The sequence below is a fragment of the Python bivittatus genome, unplaced genomic scaffold, assembly GCF_059951505.1.
Source record: "Python bivittatus isolate LINGU-HERP-01145 unplaced genomic scaffold, Pbiv_v1 ctg000330_np1212, whole genome shotgun sequence".
NCBI classification, from domain to species: domain Eukaryota; kingdom Metazoa; phylum Chordata; class Lepidosauria; order Squamata; family Pythonidae; genus Python; species Python bivittatus.
Genome location: NW_028277058.1, coordinates 46,089,391 through 46,111,098, shown reverse-complemented (window position 1 = coordinate 46,111,098; position 21,708 = coordinate 46,089,391). Strand labels below are relative to the sequence as shown.

Sequence of the window (21,708 nt, the reverse complement as noted above, 5' to 3'; positions counted from 1 at the left end):
TATGTTCACTCATGGTTCTCTTCCATTAATTTAACACACATGGGCCAAGAAGAGACTAAAAAAATAAAACTGAGGAATCGCTTGCCATAGTAAGGCATAGGAACTCTAGCAAGAAAAAGTCAACAAGCTTTCCTATTTCATGGCACTGAAGAGCTTCTTTATCTACCAAATTAACAACGGTGCAACTTATCCTGTATTTTTTTCATACTCAGACAGACGAAAGAGAATTTGCTTTCATTTTTTCCCAAAAGGGAAATTCATTGAAATGCTTATGAGTAGAGTGCAATGTTTTTGCATTTTTTTTTTTTAGTAATGAAGTGGCCAGAATATGTGAATGTGCCCTCTTTCATTGTGAAATCCATTGTGACCTGCAGTCTCCTGATTTCTCACACTTCCTTTAACTCCAGGAGAATTCATTCCATGGGCTCTGTTCAAATTGGGAAATATGGATATCAGAGAGACTTCAAGGTGAGTAAAAGCTATGTAGCTAAAGAAAACAGCAGCAGCAGCAGCAGCAGCCCTGGCCCCCTCTTAGTAACAGTAAAAAAAAAAAAAAGCACCAAGAGAAATTGAAAAGAACTTGTCAAGCACCCTGAGAATAAAGCAGAAGCTTCTTTCATAGGGGAAGAAGTCTTTTGAGAAACTGCAAGATAGAATTCAACACAGCATTACAGTATACAGGATCTTCATAAAGGCAAAGGCTAGTTTAGAAGTTCTTTGTCCTTTTTTAAAAAAAATAATCTTTGATGTCTTGGAGAGGTCCAAATATAACTCTATCAATCTGCAGTACAGAAACACTCAGGACCAACCCGATTAGGTTGGTAATTACTGAAAAGTTCAAAATGATGATAAAGTCATGCCATTGTTAAACAAGAGGTCTTTCTCCATCTAACTAAAGTTAGTGCAGTTGGATCCACATCTGAATATTCAGCATTCCTTCTTAATAACGGCAATACTACACAGTTCTGAATTGATACAAGTAGACTTTTTTAATGTCACCACCTTTATATTATGTATGCATTTTTTTAGGAGGAAGCCAATTGAAAAGCTTGTGCCCCAGAATATACAGCAATCCAGAGTTTAAAGCTAGAAAAGAGAAACAGAATAGCTAGCATTTTGTGGAAATCAAATTTAAAATATATTACAATTTATTTTTCTTTGGTAGGCAAAGGGGCTGGGTTGGCTTGAATGCAAACAACTGTGAATTGTATCGGATTCTATAAAAGCACTGTAATGCTTGTACAATATGCCAATTCTAGACTATTGTAGTATGAATGTCCTGGTAAAAGGAATGGAGAATTCCCAACAATGTGCTACACAACTTGATTCATCGGATTAATCAGATTGTGTTATTTCCCGTTAAGGAGCCATAATAAATGGCTCAGCATTCTGAATCATGCTGACACAGACAATAAGTAAGAATGCTGATTCTCACTGGAACTGCATAGCCTGAACAATATACTTAAGGCTGTGTAGATGGCAGCCACTTTAGGCAGTGGTCTGTAAAGATCCAGACAATCTCTAAATGCTAGCAAAAAGTTAAATAGTTAATATCTCTTTGCTGCCAACATGGTGGTCTTCTCTATCTTTGCAGCCCAGATATGGTAGCCCTACAAGACTGATCAAGAAGCTGGTACTGGAAGAACTGGAGGTTGGCTTGGTATATTTCTTGCATATCTTTCCCCCTTTCCTCAGAGCAGCTTTCTTGGAGGTCTCCTCTCCCTTTGTTTTATTTCCACAGCAACCACCCTGTGTGATCGATTAGGCTGAGAGAAATGCCTATGGTTGAGCGGGAAGACTTGTATTTTCTTGTCACTGGTCCAAGCCCAGAACATTAATCACTACTGTTTGTGTCATAATTCAGAGATGATTAATTTCCTTGGGGGCACAGTTAGTCAAAATCCCAGGGTTTATTTATTCACTTATTTATTTATAAATTTGTATATCAAAATCCCAGGGTTTATTTATTCACTTATTTATCTATAAATTTGTATATCACTATACAAGTGACTCTAGGCAGCTCACAAATAAAAACTGATTCACTGATAGATATTAAATATATAAAGAAAGAACCCGGTCCACTATGTGTTACACTATGAATTGTTGGATTGAATAAGCTGCAATTGGTTATCCTGGATCCCATCACATTCTCTTTCTTGCTGGCCAGAGAGAGATTCAAGGGCTACACTAAACAATTTCATGCTGCTTGCTCTTAATTATCCATCAATTTTTTATGAGTTACTTAGCCAATAACTATTCGTGGATTGAAATCTACTTACAGCTTCGTGCAACCTATCAGAACTTACATATTGAACCTGCACATCCACTTCTTCTTTTCTCTACTAAAATACCATGAAACTAACTTAGATTATGGTGTCACTTATCCTACAAGTTACATCACTGTTTCCTGCTGCTTGAATGGTGTATACTCAGTATAATGACCTGACATCAGAGGAGGAAAAAAGTAGAATGTGACACAAATTTGTCATTTTCAGCAGCAGCTTATATTGCTTAAAATATACACTCCCCTTTTAGATTTCAAGTTTTCCCCAGTTTCCTGAAGTAGAATTTTAGGTAGTTTAGCAGCACATGTATTTTCACCAACAGGTGCAAACAGCCAAACAGTGGCAACTTTCCTAAGTTTGTTGAATTCAATGAAAATTGTGATATGCTTATTAAAATGCATATTAAATTGTTGAGGCCCAAGGGTTAGAAAACGTGGGTGGGGGCTTCTGTAGTGCACATGCCATCGATTGCCTATCCCCATCTGCCCTATGACTTGGACAGCAGTGCCTCATTAGGCCAAGCGAAAGAATGGAGCTGGCTTAGAGTTTACAGGAACTTTGAAAAATGCCTTTCAATGGATCCCCCTTTTAAGATGCTTCTTGGTGGAGGATATTATTCTTTTCTGTAACCCCCTCCACTTAAAAAAAATCAATTTAACTTCTGAGTCATTGCTGAAAAATGAATATGTGACTGCTTAAGAAATGATCATTTTGCTTATTGTTTGAAAGGGGGGTCTGATGATTAACATCTGCGATAGGACCTATCATGGTTATGCTCAGATATGGTTTATAGTGGTACCAACTCAACAAAAAGGTTTTTTTCTCTGAAAATAACTCCAAGACTCAAAACATTATTACTGGTGATCAGTCTACAGGCCATCCATTCCACAATTCTTTTTCTTGCTTCCTTCATTCCTTAAAAAAAAACAATAGCTTGTGAATCCTCTGAGAAACATTTGTTTTTACATTGTTATATTTTCTTTTCTATATTCCTTTATGTGATAACCACCCTAGCATCTTCACAATATATAATTTTAAAAAAAAACAGTTTTGGTGCAACAGAATGCGAGTTAAAATTGTAAACAGATTGAGTGGAAACATTTTATTTTGGAAGGTTAAAAGGGAAGACTTATTTGAAGAGAGAGTTAGTACATTTTTGAAATCTTGAAATGTTCTGAGGACTTCTGGGGAAGGTATAGTGAACTGAAGACATCTCCATGAAAGTGAAGCTGACTACCATGGCAAAGACCAAAGAACTGGTTAGTAGTCTGGTCCTTCAGAACCTCTCTGGACAAGGAGTGGATGGGAGAGCACCTACATGTGCTCTGGATGGCTGCTTTTCGCAAGGAGATAACAGGACAGAGATCTTCCACAGGTTTGAGCACCAGGAGACAAAGGGATTAGCCATCTTGCTCACAACCACAGCAGAGCCTCTTAAAGAATACTAGGTTTGCAAGCCTCACTTTCTAATCACTTTTGGAAATTGCCTATTAGCCATCTTAAAGCTGTTAGAGACCTTCAGAATGACAAGTCTGAAAAGTCACTGAGTGAATTTAGCTTCAACTCTGAACAAAAGAAAAATTAATTATAAGCTTAAGAACTTAAAGAATTTGAAATAAACAGCAAAAATCTAAATAAGATTTTGATTTAAGAAAGTTATAAATGGATTAAAGGTCCAGATAAATTTGAAATATTGACTTTTATTATACTCTGTTATATTTTCTCTGCTTTTTAATTGACTGTACCCCATCTTCCTTATGTTGGTCTTTGGCCATAATAAAGATTTGATTTGATTTGACTTTTACTATAAGATTAACTATTTACTATAGTTAATTTGGAATTAAGTATAAAAAAGAAATAGCTTCTTGTGGGAACCAGATTTATTTCAGCTATCTTGGCTATTGTAAGTCATAACAAAGATAAGCAACTTTATGATTTTAGAAACTGGACACTAGAGGGGACTAAAGATTCTAAGTAGAAGAAAAAAAATACAAGCCTGCTTTTGGCATCAGTACTGGGACTTACAAAATGACACAAAACATCATAACATTGGAAATATTAAAGGAAAACTTTAGAGAATGGAGCCAGAAATTAGTAGCTAATCAACAGTGTCAATAATGATATCTGACTCTATGGATAGACTATATCCAAAAGATGTTAATGAGGGAATGACAGATGTGGAGCAAATTTTGTCTGACAGGACAGAGAAAGTACCAAAAGTGGAACGACAAATGATAGAGCAAGAGAATGATTTGGAAAAGGATGCTTTATTGGATATACAAAAGAAACTGGCTGAAGTTTTAAAAATTAAGTTTCTTATTGGTCTACAAAAAGAGGCTTGTTAAACCCTTGAAGAAGTCTGTGTGATGGGATAAAGAAGAATTGAAGAGAAAGCAAATCCTACAACAATATTTGAATAAATTAAAGATTAAGACTGTTAGAAGTAAAAGGAAGGAAAATAAAGTTGGTTTATTTGATCAAGGTTAAAATAAGACAATATTTTGCAAAGTTCTGCCAACCCTTTATGGACTTTTTGCTGACACTAGGATTGAAACGTTGATGTTTCATGGATTTGCTTATAGGTAAGGGATGGGATATGGGATGAAGAGAAATCTGTTTGTAACATTATAAGGGTTGAAGAGTTACTAAATTTGTCTATACTTGTTGTAATGAAGGTTGGAAGTCTCTTCTTTATATATTTCTAGTCCTTTTCTTTGTTATATCCTTTTTTTCTCTTCTTTCCTTTTCTTTTTTCTTGCACTTCTTATTCTTTCTTCCTATTTTCTTTTTTTCTTTAAGTTTAGTTTGTATTCGTTTTTAGTATTGTAATCAAAATCCTTAATACAAATTATTTACACGCACAAAAAAATCTTGAAATGTTCTCACTTCCCCTTTATAAAGAGCAGCATGTATTGTTTGTCACACTGCCTGTGTAAGCCAAAAGTGCATCAGCATTTTCAAATAAGAACACAACGTTGCAACAATCCTCTGCAAGTATGTGATGGAGTGCCTAATAGACCCTGGGGGCATGAAGAAAGGAACCAAACTGTTTCAGAAGGGAGTTGGACCATTACTGAAAAAGAAATTAGTCCAAAGGAGGGGGAAGTGTGAGAAACAGACGCAGAGGAACTCTGCTTTCAATAGAAGAGAATATATATAGCTCAGGGTTGAACTGTGGAGTCCTTGGTGCTCTCTGAGCTTGGTTGTTTTCATGCAAACACCTCAAGCAAACAGCCAAGCTCAGAGAGCACCAAGGACTCCATAACTCTGCTTTAATTACACCAGCTCTAAGTTGATCTGAGCACTGCTTTGACAGATTTTCAAGATTCTGTCCCATATGACCTGCTAGCAATGAAGATCTTTCCAGAGAACCAAGTGGTTCTTGTTCCCTGAATTTGCCAGCCACACAGGATCTGACAAAATGAGATACTTTCCTCTTCAAGTTTATGTGATGGGCTTATATAGGACAAGAAATGGAATGAAAGTGATGAGAAAATTAAACCGAAAGGAAAGAGGCCTCAAATCCAGAATGGAAAGATTTTTCTTACTCACTTGGAATAATAATTAGAATAAACATTCACTTATGCTACCTCTCTCTCTCTTTTTTTTTAAAAAAATATCATAATAAGTATAATTGCTTCAAGCAGTACTCCTACTGCGGTCAAGCACTGCTGAGTGCCAAATCTAGAAGTGAAGCCATTTTTCTGATTAATTTTTCTTCTTTCTCCCTTTCACCCAGGAAAAATAGCATCACTGTGAAAAAAGTTCTGCCAATATTATTGACTGTTTTCATGGAAGCCATTATTCTTGCCTCCTTTCTGCCCGAGCATGCACCATTTTCCAGAACTTATTAAGTCCATGGAATTATAAGTGGCTAGGCTGCCAAAAAGATCTATTTTTTTTTTTAATCAAGTGGGAAGTCAGAAGATTTGGAAAATGCAAATGTCATGACAACTAATTCCTGATAGACATATTTATCTAGCAGATATAGATTGGGTCAGCTCACATAAGAATTGGCAAAATTACTAAAATTCCTCAAGCTTCCATTACCTATGCTTGGGAAAGGAGCCATTGCTGTAAGCATTAACTATAAGTATGTATGGAAAACAGCTGTCTTCAAACTGGGATTTTCCAGAGGTGCTGGACTACAACGCCTATCATATTTGTTTAAACAAACAAACTCCTATCATCCCCAGGCAACAATCATTGGCCCCATGTGGGGATGGGAGAAAACTGCACTCCAGGATATCTGGAAGGTGCCATGCTGGAGAAAGACAGAAAAGGCGAGTGAAGGAGCGGTTTCCCACATAGTGAATGTGTTCATATAACTCATGAAAACCTAAAGCTAGGTTAACAAAACAGAATGGCTGAGATCATGTTATCCACTATAGCTAAACAATAACCATGTTATCATTTAATGTAATTATATAGCTCATTCGACATACTAAGGCAATGGTTGGCTTGGGTTCACACTACATATAGAATGCCAGACTACTTAATCCCATTTTAGTTTAGCCTGATTTGTTTGCAACCCCAGCCAATATCAGAAAAATCCTTCATTTTCCTACTTAATTATTCCAAACAGCAGCTTATTCCTTTGCCTCCAGTAATGCTAAAGATTATGCTTCCTTTTTATGCATCTATCTAATGAGCCACATTATAGATTGAGCAGTCCAATAATCACAAAAGAAGCTGAAACTGAGAGCACAAAATTAAAGGGAGGAAAATCCAGCATTTTATGATAGAATTCTTCTGAAAGGGCTTTAAACAAGCATGGGTTTTGAGCATTTCAGCATTTTAGCTCAATAACTTTACTTTTTTTTTACCTAAATTTTTATCCATATATATGATTATATGGATTATATGGAAAATATGATTATACATATTTTTTTTAAGAAAAGCTACTCCCATTTACTCACTGTCAGTATGATATACCTTCATATTTTGATCAATTTAAGTGCCTGAAATACTGATGTTTGATCTGTATCCAATACATGAATAAAATACAAATTCTGTAGCCAAGGCGCAGAATAATAGATTATAAGGATTAGGTCAAGGATTCCAATGCTCATTCAGAACTGAAATTCAGATTAAAGCATTCCTGGCTGATAGCTATTTAATCTTCACTTAAACACATGCAAGGAATGTGTCCACCATTTTTCCTGCCTTTTCTGTCCAGTCTCCTGTGACCACTGAAAGGCTCTGTTAGAGATTAAGAGATTCCAGCTAGTAGATGCAGCAAGAGACAAATATTGTATGATGGAAATGTTCTTTTCGTTTCAAAAACCATTTTGCTTCTTGAGCTAGAGCCATCTTTTGAGTCAATATCCCACATGGAAAGAGAGGAAGGATGAAACAAGAATGCCTTCACAGGCATTCTTCACAGACCTGTCATGCCACCTTGCCATTTTTCACATGGTAGGGAAGCAACTTCAGCATCAAAAGCTCTCTTCTTGTGCAGTGTCTCTTGGTGAATTTTGTTGTTGTTCAATCGTTATGTTGTGTCCCACTCTTCGTGACCCCATGAACCATATCACGCCAGGCCTTCCTGTCCTTCACTGCCTCCCTGAGTTTGTTCAGTTTCATGCTCATTGCTTCAGTGATGCTATCTAACCATCTCATCCTCTGCCGTCCTCTTCTCCTTTTGCCTTCAATCTTTCCCAGCATCAGGGTCTTTTCCAAGGAGTCCTCTCTTCGCATTAGGTGACCAAAGTATCTGAGCTTGAGCTTCATTATCAATCCTCTTGGTGAATTGGGGAACACTAAATTGTCCTGACACAATTCTCCTTCTTCTCAACACAAGAAAGATAATGAATTCAGGGAAAGATCATGACTGAGTAGGCCAGTATCAACAGGTCCATACTCTTTTCTACTCTTCCCCTTATGCAATTGTAATCCTGGGAAGGAAAGACAGAGACAGAATGCTTGATTCTGTCATTCATTCAGATACGGTTCTTACTGGACTATCTCCTGTAAATGGAATTTATTCACCCTGTTTGTACAGCCTAGACAGAGATCTTACAGGTTCCTTCATCCCAGAAGATAAAGGGGCCTAGAACTAGACCTTCTCGGTAATAGCTCTTGTCCTTTGAACAAATTGTCCTCCTTGATAATATTCTGGAAAGCAGTAAATGCACGGCTCTTCTAAAAAGCTTTTTGAGCTGAAAGATCCATGGATGTTGGGTTGTTTTAAACTGTTTTAAATGCAATTTCACTTTAGAGTGGTACAGTGGCCAAATTGCTCGAGAATGCTGAACTGTATGTCCTATTACAACTTCTATGCTCAGTTAGCAATATAAAAAAGATCACCTGCTGCTCATATCAGAGACTGATAGCATTGAAAATAGCTTCCTTAGGTAGACCTGATATTTCCCCAAACAAATCTAGAAAGCAGGATCACATCCTCCAAATCATAACCACAGAAGGCTACAGAACAAATTCTAGAATCCATTCCAATGTATATTGGACTCTAGAATTGGACTTAGCAGATGAAATTCATTCCACTCGTTAATGAAAGTTGGCAGAAAAGAACTAGTTCATTGCATTCAACGTTAGCCAGTATGAGTGATTATACATGGAGTGGAAAACCTAGATAAATTTCCTCCCTGTCTCAAGATAAGATGAGGGTAGATAGTTGTTACGATGGCTATACAGGTAGTCCATGGATTATGACAGCAGTTGGGCCTGAAATTGCTGTTGCTAAGCGATGCGGTCATAAAGACACTGGGTTCGCCTGCTTCCTTTCTTAAACACTTCTGAAAATGGCTTGTAAATTGCTTTTTGGATACTAAGAACCTTCAGAAAGACAAGTTTTACTTCACTGGGTGATTTTCCTTCAATCCTCAACTAAAGAAATTTCATGTAAGTTTAAAAACTTTAAAATTTTCTTATTTGGAAATGAGCAACAAAAGGACACTCTGGAAAAATTCAAGGATATTTGGCAACAGTGTACTCAAAACTTTCTCTTAGGATTGTCTGATACCATAAAAATGGGTTTTAAATAGGAAATATAAGAGGATGCAACTGAGAATCAGGATGTTTTGAATATGGACTTAAATATGATAGGATACAAGACTGATTTTGACAAAGATGCTACACAGGACTTACAAATGAAACTGGCTGATGTTTTAATAGCTAAAAGGGATACACAAATAATGAATCAGAAGACTTGGGTGTATGGATTTCAACATAGAAAAGTGACTTGGACAACTTTCTTATTTTGGATATAGAAAAGAGATGCATTACATTTATCATGGCGTTCCTGAGAAAAGATAAAGAGAGAATGAAAAGAAATAAGCTTCTGGGACATTACTTAAAAGGAATAAAAAAACAAGACTTTTAAAACCAAGAAGAATTATATAGTACATTTGCTTGATCAAGATTAAAATATATGATGTTTTTTCTTCTAGTAGCTTTTAATGGGTTTTCTTTGATCAAAACTGAATGATGAGGCTTTAAAGATTTACTGTTAGATGATATGGGAAGAAGGGATTTTTTTTGTTATGTGATTAGAGAAAGTGATGGGTTATGATGTTAAAACTGAAGGAAAGTGTTGAATTTGTGAAGAAATTTCTGAGATGAAGAGAAAATAAGAAATTAATTTGTGGGATATGATTTGAAGGGTTTAAAGATTAAGATCTGGTAGCTCTTAATACGATTTTTTTTTTATTAAGTTTGAACAATGAGGCTTTATAGGTTTGCTTATAGATATAAGATAAAATATGGGAAGAAGAGATTTTTTTTGTTGTATTTTTAGAGAAAATGATAAGTTATTGTGTAAAGGAAAGGAAAGGAAATTGATTTACTTATTTAATGTTTATATATATATAAACAATATATATATATATATTGTTATTTCTAGTAACTCTTAATGGATTTTTGCTGATTAAGATTGAATGATGAGGTTTTATTATTTACTAATAGATAAAAGATGTGATATGGGATGAAGAAATTTTTGGTTGAAATGTTAGAGAAGGTGATAAGTTTGTACTCATCCTGATGAAGGGGAAGTCATTTCTTTACATATTCTTTTTTCTTTACATATTTCTTTTTTCCTTCCCCTCTTTTTTTCTTTCTTTCCCTTTGCACTTTTTATTTTTTTATTTTTTCTTATTTATATTTTTCTTAATTTGTATTAGTTTTTTATCTTGGTTTTTTTAAACTTTAATAAAAATTATTATTAAAAAAAAGGGACTGAAATTGCTGTCATTAAGCAATGAGGTCATAAAGCACAATGTCACGCGACCTCGACGCTTAGCGATGGCAATTCTGGCTGTCCTGATTGCCATCATTAAGTGAGGAAATGCAGGTCATTAGATGAGGACCTCGTGTGACCATGATTTCCTGTGAGCTTCCCTATTGACTTTGCTTGTGGGAAGCCGGCAGGGAATGTAGGAAATCGTGATCACATGATCACAACTCATTGTGACGTCGTAATTTTGAGCTGGGCATCAAGCACCCAGATCATGATCACATGACTGTGGGGACACTGTGATGGCCAGAACTCCGAGGACCCATCGTAAATCCCCCTCATTCAGTGCCATACAAATCTGAATGGCCACTGAACAAGTGGCCGTAACCTGAGGACGACCAACATATCAATCACAGTATCAGGGGCAATAAACGTTATACTACGGAACACAGTTGTATGTGTGGGGGTGGGGGGGTTATTGCATTTACACTCTTCTTGTGGGCTTTCTATTGGTACCTTGTTGACTTCTGTGCAAACAAAATGCTGGACTATTTGAGCCTTTAGTCTGATTCAGCAAGAGCTTATATTTGAGAAGAACTAATTGCACTTGTTGAGCTACCCGGAGAACTTTCTCTCTCTCTCTCTCTCTCTCTCACTCACACACACATACACAAACACAGACATCCACAAAATGCCCATTAAATAAGTTGAGGCTCAGAAAAGGAACAGAAGTCTTCTCCATTTTAGAATATGGCCTCTGCCCTCAAGATTGATTCAGACACTGGCAGCTTATGAATTCCCATTACCACATTCTGCAAATGACCAATATATCTCACGGTGACTGTTTACATGTATTTTGAAGTAAATGTCTACAAGAGGGATTTTTTAAATATGTGTGTGTGTAAAACTGAACTGTTTTATATTTGGAGTTTTGCTGTTAGACTTCGAAAGACTTGATAGCAAACAGCAACCCCTGGTGGTAGACCGCAATACTGCAGTAACCTTCCTACTACCCACAGGTGTGGGGGAAAGTAACTGTCAAGAGAGACACCTAGTGGTAGAATTAGATCCAGGGAGTTGGCAGAGATGCTCCCTAATAATATTCTATAGGAAAAACAGAAAAACGAATAAATTAATTCTTAAGACCATAAGATCAGGTGGAATATATATCACACCTGTAAGAAACTGCAGAGAAGGAAAGAGACTGGGGATTTCAGTCACAAAAGAGGAGCTCTATCTTTAGAGCTTCATCTAAAGATACATGATACAGCAATTATGTCAAAACTAAGCAGGTGAAAATCTTCTCAATGCCTGGTGGGAAAATCACCTGAAAAACTCAATAAATCTTGTCTTGAGATTCATAGACTTACAAATTCTCTTAACTATTCTTTATTTTAACTAATGTTAGCAGAACTTAAAAGTGAAATCTAATGTATACAATAGGTACTTAAATATCTACTGAGTTCACTGGGAGAAAGATAATCTTAAGTATGACTTATTTTCACGCTCGTTTTCTTGGTAATTGGAAATGGTATAAAAGTGAAACAAATAAGAATAAATAAAATTGTGACACGTATCTTATGAGATCCTATACCCACTCAGATGTTCTCCCCATGTAAGTACTAAATATACACATGGGAAGGTCCCAGTAGGTTTCACCTCTGCCTTTCTCCAATTTCACTGTGCCGTGGAAAGGAGGTGTTGAATAAATGCTTGAACATACAAAGAGTTACCCCGAGAAGAGGTAACCTGTCAGTAATCAGTGACCATTCCCATGGACACATTCCTTGACAATGTATAAAGATGTGAACACTTTCCCAAGTGTCAAGAAGGAAGAAGGAACAGAACTTGATATCTTTCTCCTCCCAACATGCATTACCCAAGCGAGTGGAATACCTGAAGAATCTTACTACATACAGTATACAATTTACTTTGGAGATTTTAAAACCATGCAACCAGTCCTGCAAAAGCCTTTGAATCCAAGGGATCTTCCTAGACTTTAAAAATTATATTCTAGGTGGCATTTGCTAAGGCATCCTGATAGAATCCAAGACACAGGCCAATAGTTTAGAACTGCAAGAAAAGCAAATTGGGGACACAATCAAGAAGCAACTTTAGTCAAAACCAAATCACATCCATGATGAAGTCAGAAAAACTGTTATGCCCATACATGGCTGAACTGAATAAGAGGCCCCTCTTTCCTCCAGACACCTGGCAACCTACAGCCCTTCCAACACATCAAAAAGGGTTTTTCTAGAACCCAAAGGCACTTCAGAGAGAAGCTGCTTCTTGCAGCTGGATGGCTGAACAGGGAGGAATTATGCATGTATTCATTCTCAGTTTAGATGGGGCAATGGCAATTTCTTCCTTTCAGAGGCATTTACAACTTAAGGGAATCTCAGCAGGAAAAAAATATTATGGACAGTGGGGCCATGATGGGAGGACTATGAGGAGAGATCTCAGGCTTTATTCAATAGAATGAGAAGACTGGGGAGAATGCAGCAGGACTGGATCACCAATTTTGACGAATGTAAAATAAAAGGCATTTACCACCTAAAGAGGAATGAGATGTAGCAACATTAAATCCAAAGTTTAAAATTACTTATCTGCACCATTGGATATAGAAAGTCTTCCCTGAAGGTTGAAAGTATGAGCAAAAACTAAGGTAGAAGGCTCTTGCCTCCTCCTGTTTCCATCTAATCTTCATCTCAATAACCGGCTGAATAAACCAAAAGAACCCCCTGGTATTTGACTAAGCTCTGTAGCATTTTAGGTAACAGCAATAATACTGAGCCAGCAAATAAGCAACCAAGCAGTGCACCTTTGTGAAGGACGTACAATACCTTGTCTTTGACACAGTAGTACATCTCTCCGCCTCAACTCCCACTATCAGTATTTCTGTGTACACACCACCTGCTGCAGCTGCAGAGCTCATTACACTACTCAATTAATTAGGGGGGGAAAGCATATTTTTCTTGGGTTGCCACAGGTTAGAGCACATAGCTCTCTTGTTGTTAGGAATTAAACAGCAACTTATTCCTTCAAAAGAAGATGGACGCACTTAATGGACCGCCATTTTCATTTTTCCTCCATTGCCATATATAATATGGTTGGGGATGGAGAACCTGAGGTGCTCTAGCTGTTGCTGCATTACAGCTCCCGGTTACCCTAGCCAGCATGATCTGTGGTGAGGGATGCCAGGAGCTATGGTTTAATAACACCAGTAAAGTCATCGTTCCCTATCCATGACCTAGAGAACCCTGCTGGAAAATGATCTGGTGAGCTTTAGAGCCATGCAGGTGTACAAATCACTGGACATTTGAGGAAAGTGTTTCTTTGAAACAAAACAGTGGCCACATCACTTGATAACACCAGTGCCTGCACATGCATAGCGCATGTATAGAAGCCAATTATGAGATGGTTTGATCGATCAAGACAGATCAAGCTGACTTTAGTGTTTTCTCAAGGTGAAATGCCACAACTGCATGAGGTGCTTGTAATCAGTGCATTCTTGATGAGCTGTTAATTTTTTTCCTTCTATATATGAATACATTATTGTCCAAGATTATGATAAATTACTTCTTTTAAAAATGTTCTGTTTGGATATTTCACTTGCCCAAACTAGTGTCCTCCAGATGTGTTCCATATTCTGTATGGTTTTCCAAGTATAACAGATTTGCTTTTTATGGCAATACATTTTCTATCTGCTTAACACTACTATTTTCAAGACTTCTTTCATTGAGGTTCTCTGAGCTTGGTTCTTTTCTTGCAAACATTTCATTACAGATAAGCAGAGATTACCACCAGGCACACAATCAAGCAATAAACAATATCCTAATCAAGGAACTACCAGAGGAGCAAAACAAAACCCCCACCCCCACCAACACTGGCAGGGCAAGTCACAGTATATAAACAGCAAATCCCATCCCATTCTAGCACTGAAGATGTTACCTAGCCGGGTAACGAAACGTTTGCAAGAAAAGAACCAAGCTCAGAGAGCCCCAAGGACTCCACAGTTCAACCCTGAGCTACACATATTAACCTGTATTGAGACTTCTTTCACTAAGAATTGAGAATGCATAGTTAAACCTGAGGGTAATGTTGAATAGAATATTCTTTTTCCTTTCCTTTTTTTTTTTTTTTAGCATTCTTTAGATGATTTTATAAATAATATCTTACACAAAACCCAAATGGGTCAGGTTGATTATACATTCTTCTGCTTCTGCCCATCATATGGGAAATGCCTGTTTTCCCTCCCCACTATCAATTCTGCTTATACCATTTCTACATAAGCACGTAGACAGTCAACTTGAATAAAACAACTGTGAGGAACCTCCAGCCTAAGGGGAAAATGTGTCCTCTGAAATTTCCTCTTCTGACCCACTTTAGAAAATCTTTCCCAGATCCTTTTCTCTTCCACAAGACCAGATTGTTCCATGCTTATCACCTTCTTTCCTCATGTATAGGGAACATCTTAACAACCTGCTGATAATCCAGTTGGATTCCAATAGGTTTATTAACAGGTAACCCAGGTAACTGGGCACAAGGCTGCAATATAAATATATTTCTTCACTGTAAAACAGAGATGGACGCAAATGTTAACCAAGAGGAATGGATGGATTAATCAATGAAGGATTTTGGTGGGAAGTTGTTGTGGATCTTTGTTAAACTAGCAAGGGCAGCTAAATAAAAAGTATGTTTGATTAACTGTGGGGGCTTTTTTATTGTTGAACATGATAAGAAATTACAGAATAACAGCTGTCCTTCCTAATAATGATTAGTAGTTTTTATTTACTAAACTGAAAACTCTGTGCAGAAAGTGTGGGTGATATGCCAGACATATACATATACATACACACGCACACGCACACGCACACACACACTTAGTTGAACTAATTTATTATTCAAAAGACAGATGGCTACCTTCTAAAATCCTTTACTCACTGGGCCATCCCAATACTTTTCCATGAAAGCACACCCTGGGTGGAACCACAGGTCCATCTAGACCACAACTGTCTGCTTTCTCCACAGTTTCTGGGAGTCTTCCTCTGTAGTTTATCCTCTGAACAGAGATCCTGGATACTGGAACTCTGTTTCTGAGCCATGGTTCTTCTTTGGCAACAGGAGAGTTTAAAGTGTTACACTTAGGAGCACTGATGGGAGAGGCCCTAATCCAATCATTCCCAAAGAGGTATTACCTTGAGGCTTGGGTTTGCTAAGCTTCCCACAAGGCTTTGAGATGGTGACGGTCTTCTGGCAGTCTGCGTTGTGCAAGGCTCGTTTTAGATTTCCAGTTCGAGTCTTCAGGGCAGTATTTAAGTCACACTCTCCCCAGGCCTGGAACTGGTATTTACATTCCGCTGTGAAAAATAAATGGCCGTGTTACTTTTTTATTATCAGCAGCTGATAAAAGCAGGGCTCGGCACAATACCAAAGATATTTTAACCAGCCTTTATTCAGAATAATACATGCAATAAGGCCGATTTTCATGGTGGAAACTATAAAACCACTTCCACGGTCACTATATCCTGGACTCGAAATTGAATTTGTAAAAATGAATTAAGCAGATTTTCAAACATGCTCCCAAAAGAAAACTAGGTACTGACTCCTGCTCATTAGCAATGGAGGTGTAAACAAGATGGAAATGGAGTGCTTACAAACCCAGGATACAAATTGCATGCTGATGTCACAATGACACATCTCTGAATGCATGTCACAGAAGCACAAGGAAAATTTACCATAGAGTGAATGCCTTTTGAAAGGGGGGGGGGAAATAATGTGCGAATGATGTACAAGTATCTTTGCCATGAAGTTCTATTAATCTTATTGTATTCTGCTACTGTCACTAGAATTCCCCTCAACATTCTCCTATCTAATTTTATTACAGAGTGATAGACCCACTACAGAATCCAAATAAAATGGTCCAGAAAACATAAGCAGATCGTTAAAAGAACAAATTAAAGACATTTATATAAAACAAGTAGCAGTAACGACAAGAAAGATGATACAGTAACAAAGTAAAACTTAAAAGCTAATTTTGGTTTTTAATTGTAGATAGCAAAAAAGAGGGACAGAGGAAAACAAAGGCAAAAGAAAAGAGGTAGTGAGAACTAGAATCCAAGCATAAAGAAGTGAATAATAAACTATATAAAACAGCAAAAAACAAAAACAAAAAAACTCCAAGCAACATTTAAACACACAACTAGATAAAAATAATGACCAGGGATAGAGGTGTGGTGTCAAAAAAGTTAAGATAGCAGGCACAACGGCGTGATGAAAGCCCTGCCCCTTTCTGTGTATGTATGGAGCAGGACTTCAGTTACAGAGTGATGTTTTTTTTAAAAAGATTTTTTTCCCCCACCATTATTATTTTTATAAATAACTCAAAGTAGTGAACGTACCTAATACTCCTTCCTCCTCCTATTTTCCCCACAACAACAACCCTGTGAGGTGAGTTGGGCTAAGAGATAGTGACTGGTCCAAAGTCACCCAGCTGGCTTTCATGCCCAAGGCGGGACTAGAACTCAAGGTCTCCTGGATTCTAGCCTAGCGCCTTCACCACTAGACCAAACTGGCTACAGTTAGATAATTGTGGCCACCATCTTGAGATTTTTGACACACCCCATTCCCCACCACCACAGGCACCACTGATGAAGAGTATAGAAATAATCAAATCCAGGTATACATTTATGAACTTTTATGACTCTTCTAAAGAATTGGGAAACCATTAATCTTACATTTATATTCGCATTAGCTGATAACAAAATCTGATACCAGTCAAGAAATCTGGGAAATTGAATTAAAAGGGGAATTATAAACCTTAATAGTTCATCCTTATAGAATTACCCCTCCCTGCCAAAAAGCCCCCACCACATGAATTATTCAGCCACTTCTTCTCCACAAAGTCTTGGACATTGGTAGCATCTTCAAGACTAACCAACTTTATTTTGAGCATAAGCTTTGGTGATCAGTAACTCATTTCATCAGATACATGGTTTCACTATGACAGGACTTTAAATGCAAAGAATTGAAGTGGGTAGGGTGGGGAAAACAAGGTGGGAAGCTAATGGGTCACAATCTAGCAGAGACTGAAAGGAAGATATAACAGAAGAAGGATGCAGGATTACCTTATCAATTAACAAATGTAGTAGGCTAAGAACCCACTATCCATGTTGAAGCCTTCTGTAATAGAGTAGAACTTTTTAATGTGCTCTCATTTAGTTGTCTCTGGTAATATTGTGGTTGCAAAGTTGCTCTGTTCCATCACTATTAATTACCTTGAGGTCAGTGATGGAAGGTCCTGGGAGGCTGAAATTTTCCCCACAGGCTACCCTGAAATTCTGCAGTTTGTAGGACAGAAGGGCAAGGGCAGAATCTGGGGATAATGAGATTATTCAGATAATTAATGTAACCTTTATTGGCAAAGGACAGGCCAAGGGAATCTAGGTAGCTCAAGAATGAATTTTACTTAAGAGCAATCTATCAAGGATAGAAAACTTCCTAAAAAATCAGACAGTGGCATTTTTTATTCTAAGCTTTTCCCATTGCTGAATTGAAGTGATATCCATTCATTCCTGAATCAACAGAGAACTTTACTAGCATGAAACCTGCTGATCATCCTTCCTAATTTTATCCTGCCACTATGTCACTACAGTCACTTGTCTTTCCTCCAAGGTCATGGATAAAAAAAAAAAAAGAATCTAGCATATGTTAATGCCTTGAGGCTGACCCTGGATGGTGTTCAAATAATGGGGAAATTACTGCTTTAACATTGGTATATCTAAAGACAACTTCAACCTGACTCATTCATGGGCTGGAAATGAACAGTGCCATGAGAACAAGGCGGGGGGGGGGGGGATGCTCTTATGGCATGTTTGTGCTATGGACAGATGTATGGCAAGAAAGATCAAAAGGGAAAACCCCAAGAATGGTGTACAAGAAGATGGAAAGGAATTATCCTACAGCAGAACCAAACCCAAGGTTCCCCATTGCAGATCATAAAATAATAGGAATAAGACTTTGGCCTTAAACATCTGTAAATCAGTGTACAAGCTGTCCTCCTTCATTTATTTTTTTTTAAAAAAACAAGGAATATTATCGCTTTGATACTATAATCCTTCCATCTTATATTTGATTTTCATTTAAACTTCTGATGTTAGAGATAACCTGTGAGCCTTCTGTTGCCAGAAACTTCCTCTGTTTTCATTGCCATGCAAGACATGTGAGAAATCTATGTCCTTTGGGTTAGAATTCAGCCTGATCTCTGTGCAGTCCATAGAATGCTGAGGAGCTATGCACACTTATCTTCCATGTGTAGCTGATCAGCTATTAACTAGATTGTAAGGAACGAATGTAGCCCTGGAAATGGTGGAAGGAAGGAGGAGAAGAGGTTGACCAGCAGCAAGGTGGATGCACTCAGTTACAGAGGAAATGAATGCACCCTCAGTAGATCTGAAGGGCCAGTCTGGAAATGGATCCTCCTAGATAAGGTCTACTTATGTGGTCCCTAAGAGTTAACACTGCCCTGATGGCAAACAATTAATCAATCCATTACAGAACAAGTGACCATCTTCCTCAGGATCCTCAGTGGTAGGCAGCTGTAACTTCAGCCACTTTAACAGGTCCAGGGGAGGCTGCAATCTTTTCCCCAGACCAAGATGTTAATTGTGCTTCTTCATCCCTATCAAGGCTTAGAGTTATTATGTCATTTAGAGAAGGCAAGGGAATGCAGCTCCTTCCCTCCCAAATTTTAGCCAACATACGATTATTCAGCCATAGGTCTTATTCCATTAGTTATTCTGAAGTGTGGCCATTGTGGTGGCCACATTTAAACAGTGGAACTCCTTGACTTGGGAGATTGAGTTTGGTACCTTCTCTGGTGGTCTTCTTTAGGGAGGTATTTTATCTGATGTTTTATTTTAACTGCTGACTATGCTTGTTTTTACTCCTCGTTAAAAAAATATTTTGTATCAGTTTATTTCACTGTTAGCTAAGGATATGAAGCAAGAAAGCACATGGAATAGCATCACGGTCCCAATGCCCACATTTTCAGCCGCATCCATTGGAGTGCCAATTCAAGTTCTGGACAGAGTACAGGGTTATATCATGACCCTCAGACCAACTCTATGGAGGAAGCTCACGTGAACTGCCAGATGTCCAACAGCACACTTACAGATGGGCATGGGGCCTAATTAGAGCAAGTATACATCCAGGGGGGCAAAATACAGTTCCTCATTGTGCCAGATATGCTGAAGAATTGTTCCCACATTGAAGAGTACGAAGAACAAAAATCAGGATTCTGGGGCTGGAAGAGGCAAATCAGCAATTCTTCAAGCCCAGATGGCTGCAAGAGGAAAGAGACATGGGATGGAGCTGGGCAATATTTTTTAGCTAGTGCCAATAACTCTGGATCAAACTCTGCTTTGTAGCACTAGTAATGCCAATAAAGATTTGAATTGAATTAAATTGAATCGTTGCACTGAAAACTGCAAAACCTGTTATTTGTCTATGCTTTAATAAGCATGTTATTAGCCATTCTGAGTGGTAAGTAAGCACGAGAGGAACAGAAATGAGTCGATGTCTATGCAGAACACATACACCATAAAATGCTCCAAATAAGCTTTCTTTTCCTTTCCTTTCTTTTCTTTCATCTTTCTTGGAAACTTCAAGAAAGGAATGGAACTTTGCCAGATATATATTTCCTGCCTGATTAAATGTACCATATGCTAAATGTTTGGATCAGTCATTAGCTAATAACAAAAGTTCTGAGTCATTTTGCAGAACAGTGAATGTGAGACTGAATTAATTATCTACCTATCCACCTGCTGGAAATTTCTTTCCTTCTTTCTTTCTTTCTTTCTTTCTTTCTTTCTTTCTTTCTTTCTTTCTTTCTTTCTTTCTTTCTCCATTGCTCCTAATTACCATTTTAATCCTTGCTTTATCTTTTAACTGTCTCATAAGGCTGACTCCCTCTTGGTCAGAATTTATCTGTGTCCCAGACACTTTAAGCTAATTAACCCACACAGCCTGACATAGCCATCATTTACTTTTGCCCTGAACTCCTTTTCAACTCCTGGAGAGATAAAATTTGCCAATTCACTTGGGTTTTCCATTATCATAAAAAAATGTGATCCCAAACTCCTGAGTTCTACCCTAACCTAGCATCTAATTAAGTCAAAAACTTCAAGGCTGAGAGAAAACACTTTTGAATTCTGGTCAGGCACCTGCAGGGAGAGAGCTATAAGCATTTGAAGGGAAAAAAAAATTTCACCATTGCCCATTGAAAAAACAGATTAACTGCAATTATTGATTATTTATCCCAATGTATCTCAGATGTTCATGCATTAATGTTAACTATACTTTCATGTTCACCAGTTTTCATGAAACCCTAGCACAACGGTTGCTGGCCTGAAGGCCTATTTGCACACCCAAAAAGAATTGAATGAACATCCAAACGCCAGTCTTATGGACATCCTGGACAAGTTGCATCTACCTCTCTCCCAGTACTATGGTGGACGGCTTCTCTTAAAAGCCAGCCTAGTGGACTCAACATAAATAAGATTTCCAGTGGTGATGGGAGATAACATGCAAGAGAGAAGGTTGGCAGTGACATTGAAGCATTCAGCTCCAAGATGCAGTGCTAAGAATACAAGCATAGGTTTTTATTTTGATAGAAGGCAATCGGTTCCTGATGCTGCTTTATTGGAGAATACTACATTGGAAACAGGAGACAATGGTATTACAGATAAATAAAAATGATAGTAATCACCACTACGTGGCCAGTATTTCTGTTCTCAGCACCATGTCATAAGTTTGCAGGAGTAATAATGGTTTCTGGAACCATCAGATTTATGCCCAATGTTATGTGTTAGTTCCTGATCTAATTCTAGAATCATTTTATCAGTACTATCTTCTGATTTCTTACAGCTATTCTTAGGTCTAATGATGGACCATTTTATCCATGTTATTAATACTGTGAGGTTCAATTTTTAGTTGGCATGGCCATTGACTGGAGTTCTGGAAGTTGTTCTTCTAATATATTACAACATTGAAGACAGGTTTAAGTAATCTGAATAAACAGGTGCCTTAAGGTTGGTGGTGTTTTAATGCTTATATTAAATATTTATTTTTTAAACATTTGCTGATTAAAGAGGAAATTCTTTTTCAAATTACATTTTTTTAAAGTAATAATAGATTAATTCATTAATAATGATTAGTCAAAATCCCATGGAT

The 21,708-nt window shown here is 37.5% G+C and overlaps 3 protein-coding genes across 25 annotated transcripts in view; 2 read left to right on the top strand and 1 right to left on the bottom strand.

Moving 5' to 3' along the window:
- PTN (pleiotrophin) overlaps window positions 1-21,708 on the bottom strand; it is a 100,319-nt gene that overhangs the window by 7,971 nt on the left and 70,640 nt on the right. For all 3 annotated transcript variants that reach the window (XM_088141160.1, XM_088141161.1, XM_088141162.1), the window contains exon 4: window positions 15,675-15,836. In XM_088141160.1, coding sequence (XP_087997286.1) covers window positions 15,675-15,836 — 162 coding nt within the window. The remainder of the gene's footprint in view (window positions 1-15,674; window positions 15,837-21,708) is intronic.
- The window catches only part of CHRM2 (cholinergic receptor muscarinic 2), a 273,908-nt gene that overhangs the window by 246,833 nt on the left and 5,367 nt on the right, over window positions 1-21,708 (top strand). For 7 of the 21 annotated variants that reach the window (XR_015796240.1, XR_015796245.1, XR_015796244.1 and 4 more), the window contains 2 exons: window positions 408-5,451; window positions 5,541-10,687. The exons of 5 other annotated variants lie outside the window; for them this stretch is intronic. The gene's annotated coding sequence lies outside the window, so the exon portion shown is untranslated. Of the gene's footprint in view, window positions 1-407; window positions 5,452-5,540; window positions 10,688-20,850; window positions 21,685-21,708 lie in introns of those variants that run through there. 9 more of the 21 variants (XR_015796239.1, XR_015796241.1, XR_015796247.1 and 6 more) reach the window with 6 other exon arrangements.
- On the top strand, window positions 15,851-20,859 carry LOC107326285 (small nuclear ribonucleoprotein Sm D3). Its single transcript, XM_088141163.1, is given in 3 exon segments — window positions 15,851-19,585; window positions 19,588-19,733; window positions 19,735-20,859. Coding segments are annotated over 3 exon segments (390 nt in total). The 5' UTR covers window positions 15,851-19,473; the 3' UTR covers window positions 19,867-20,859.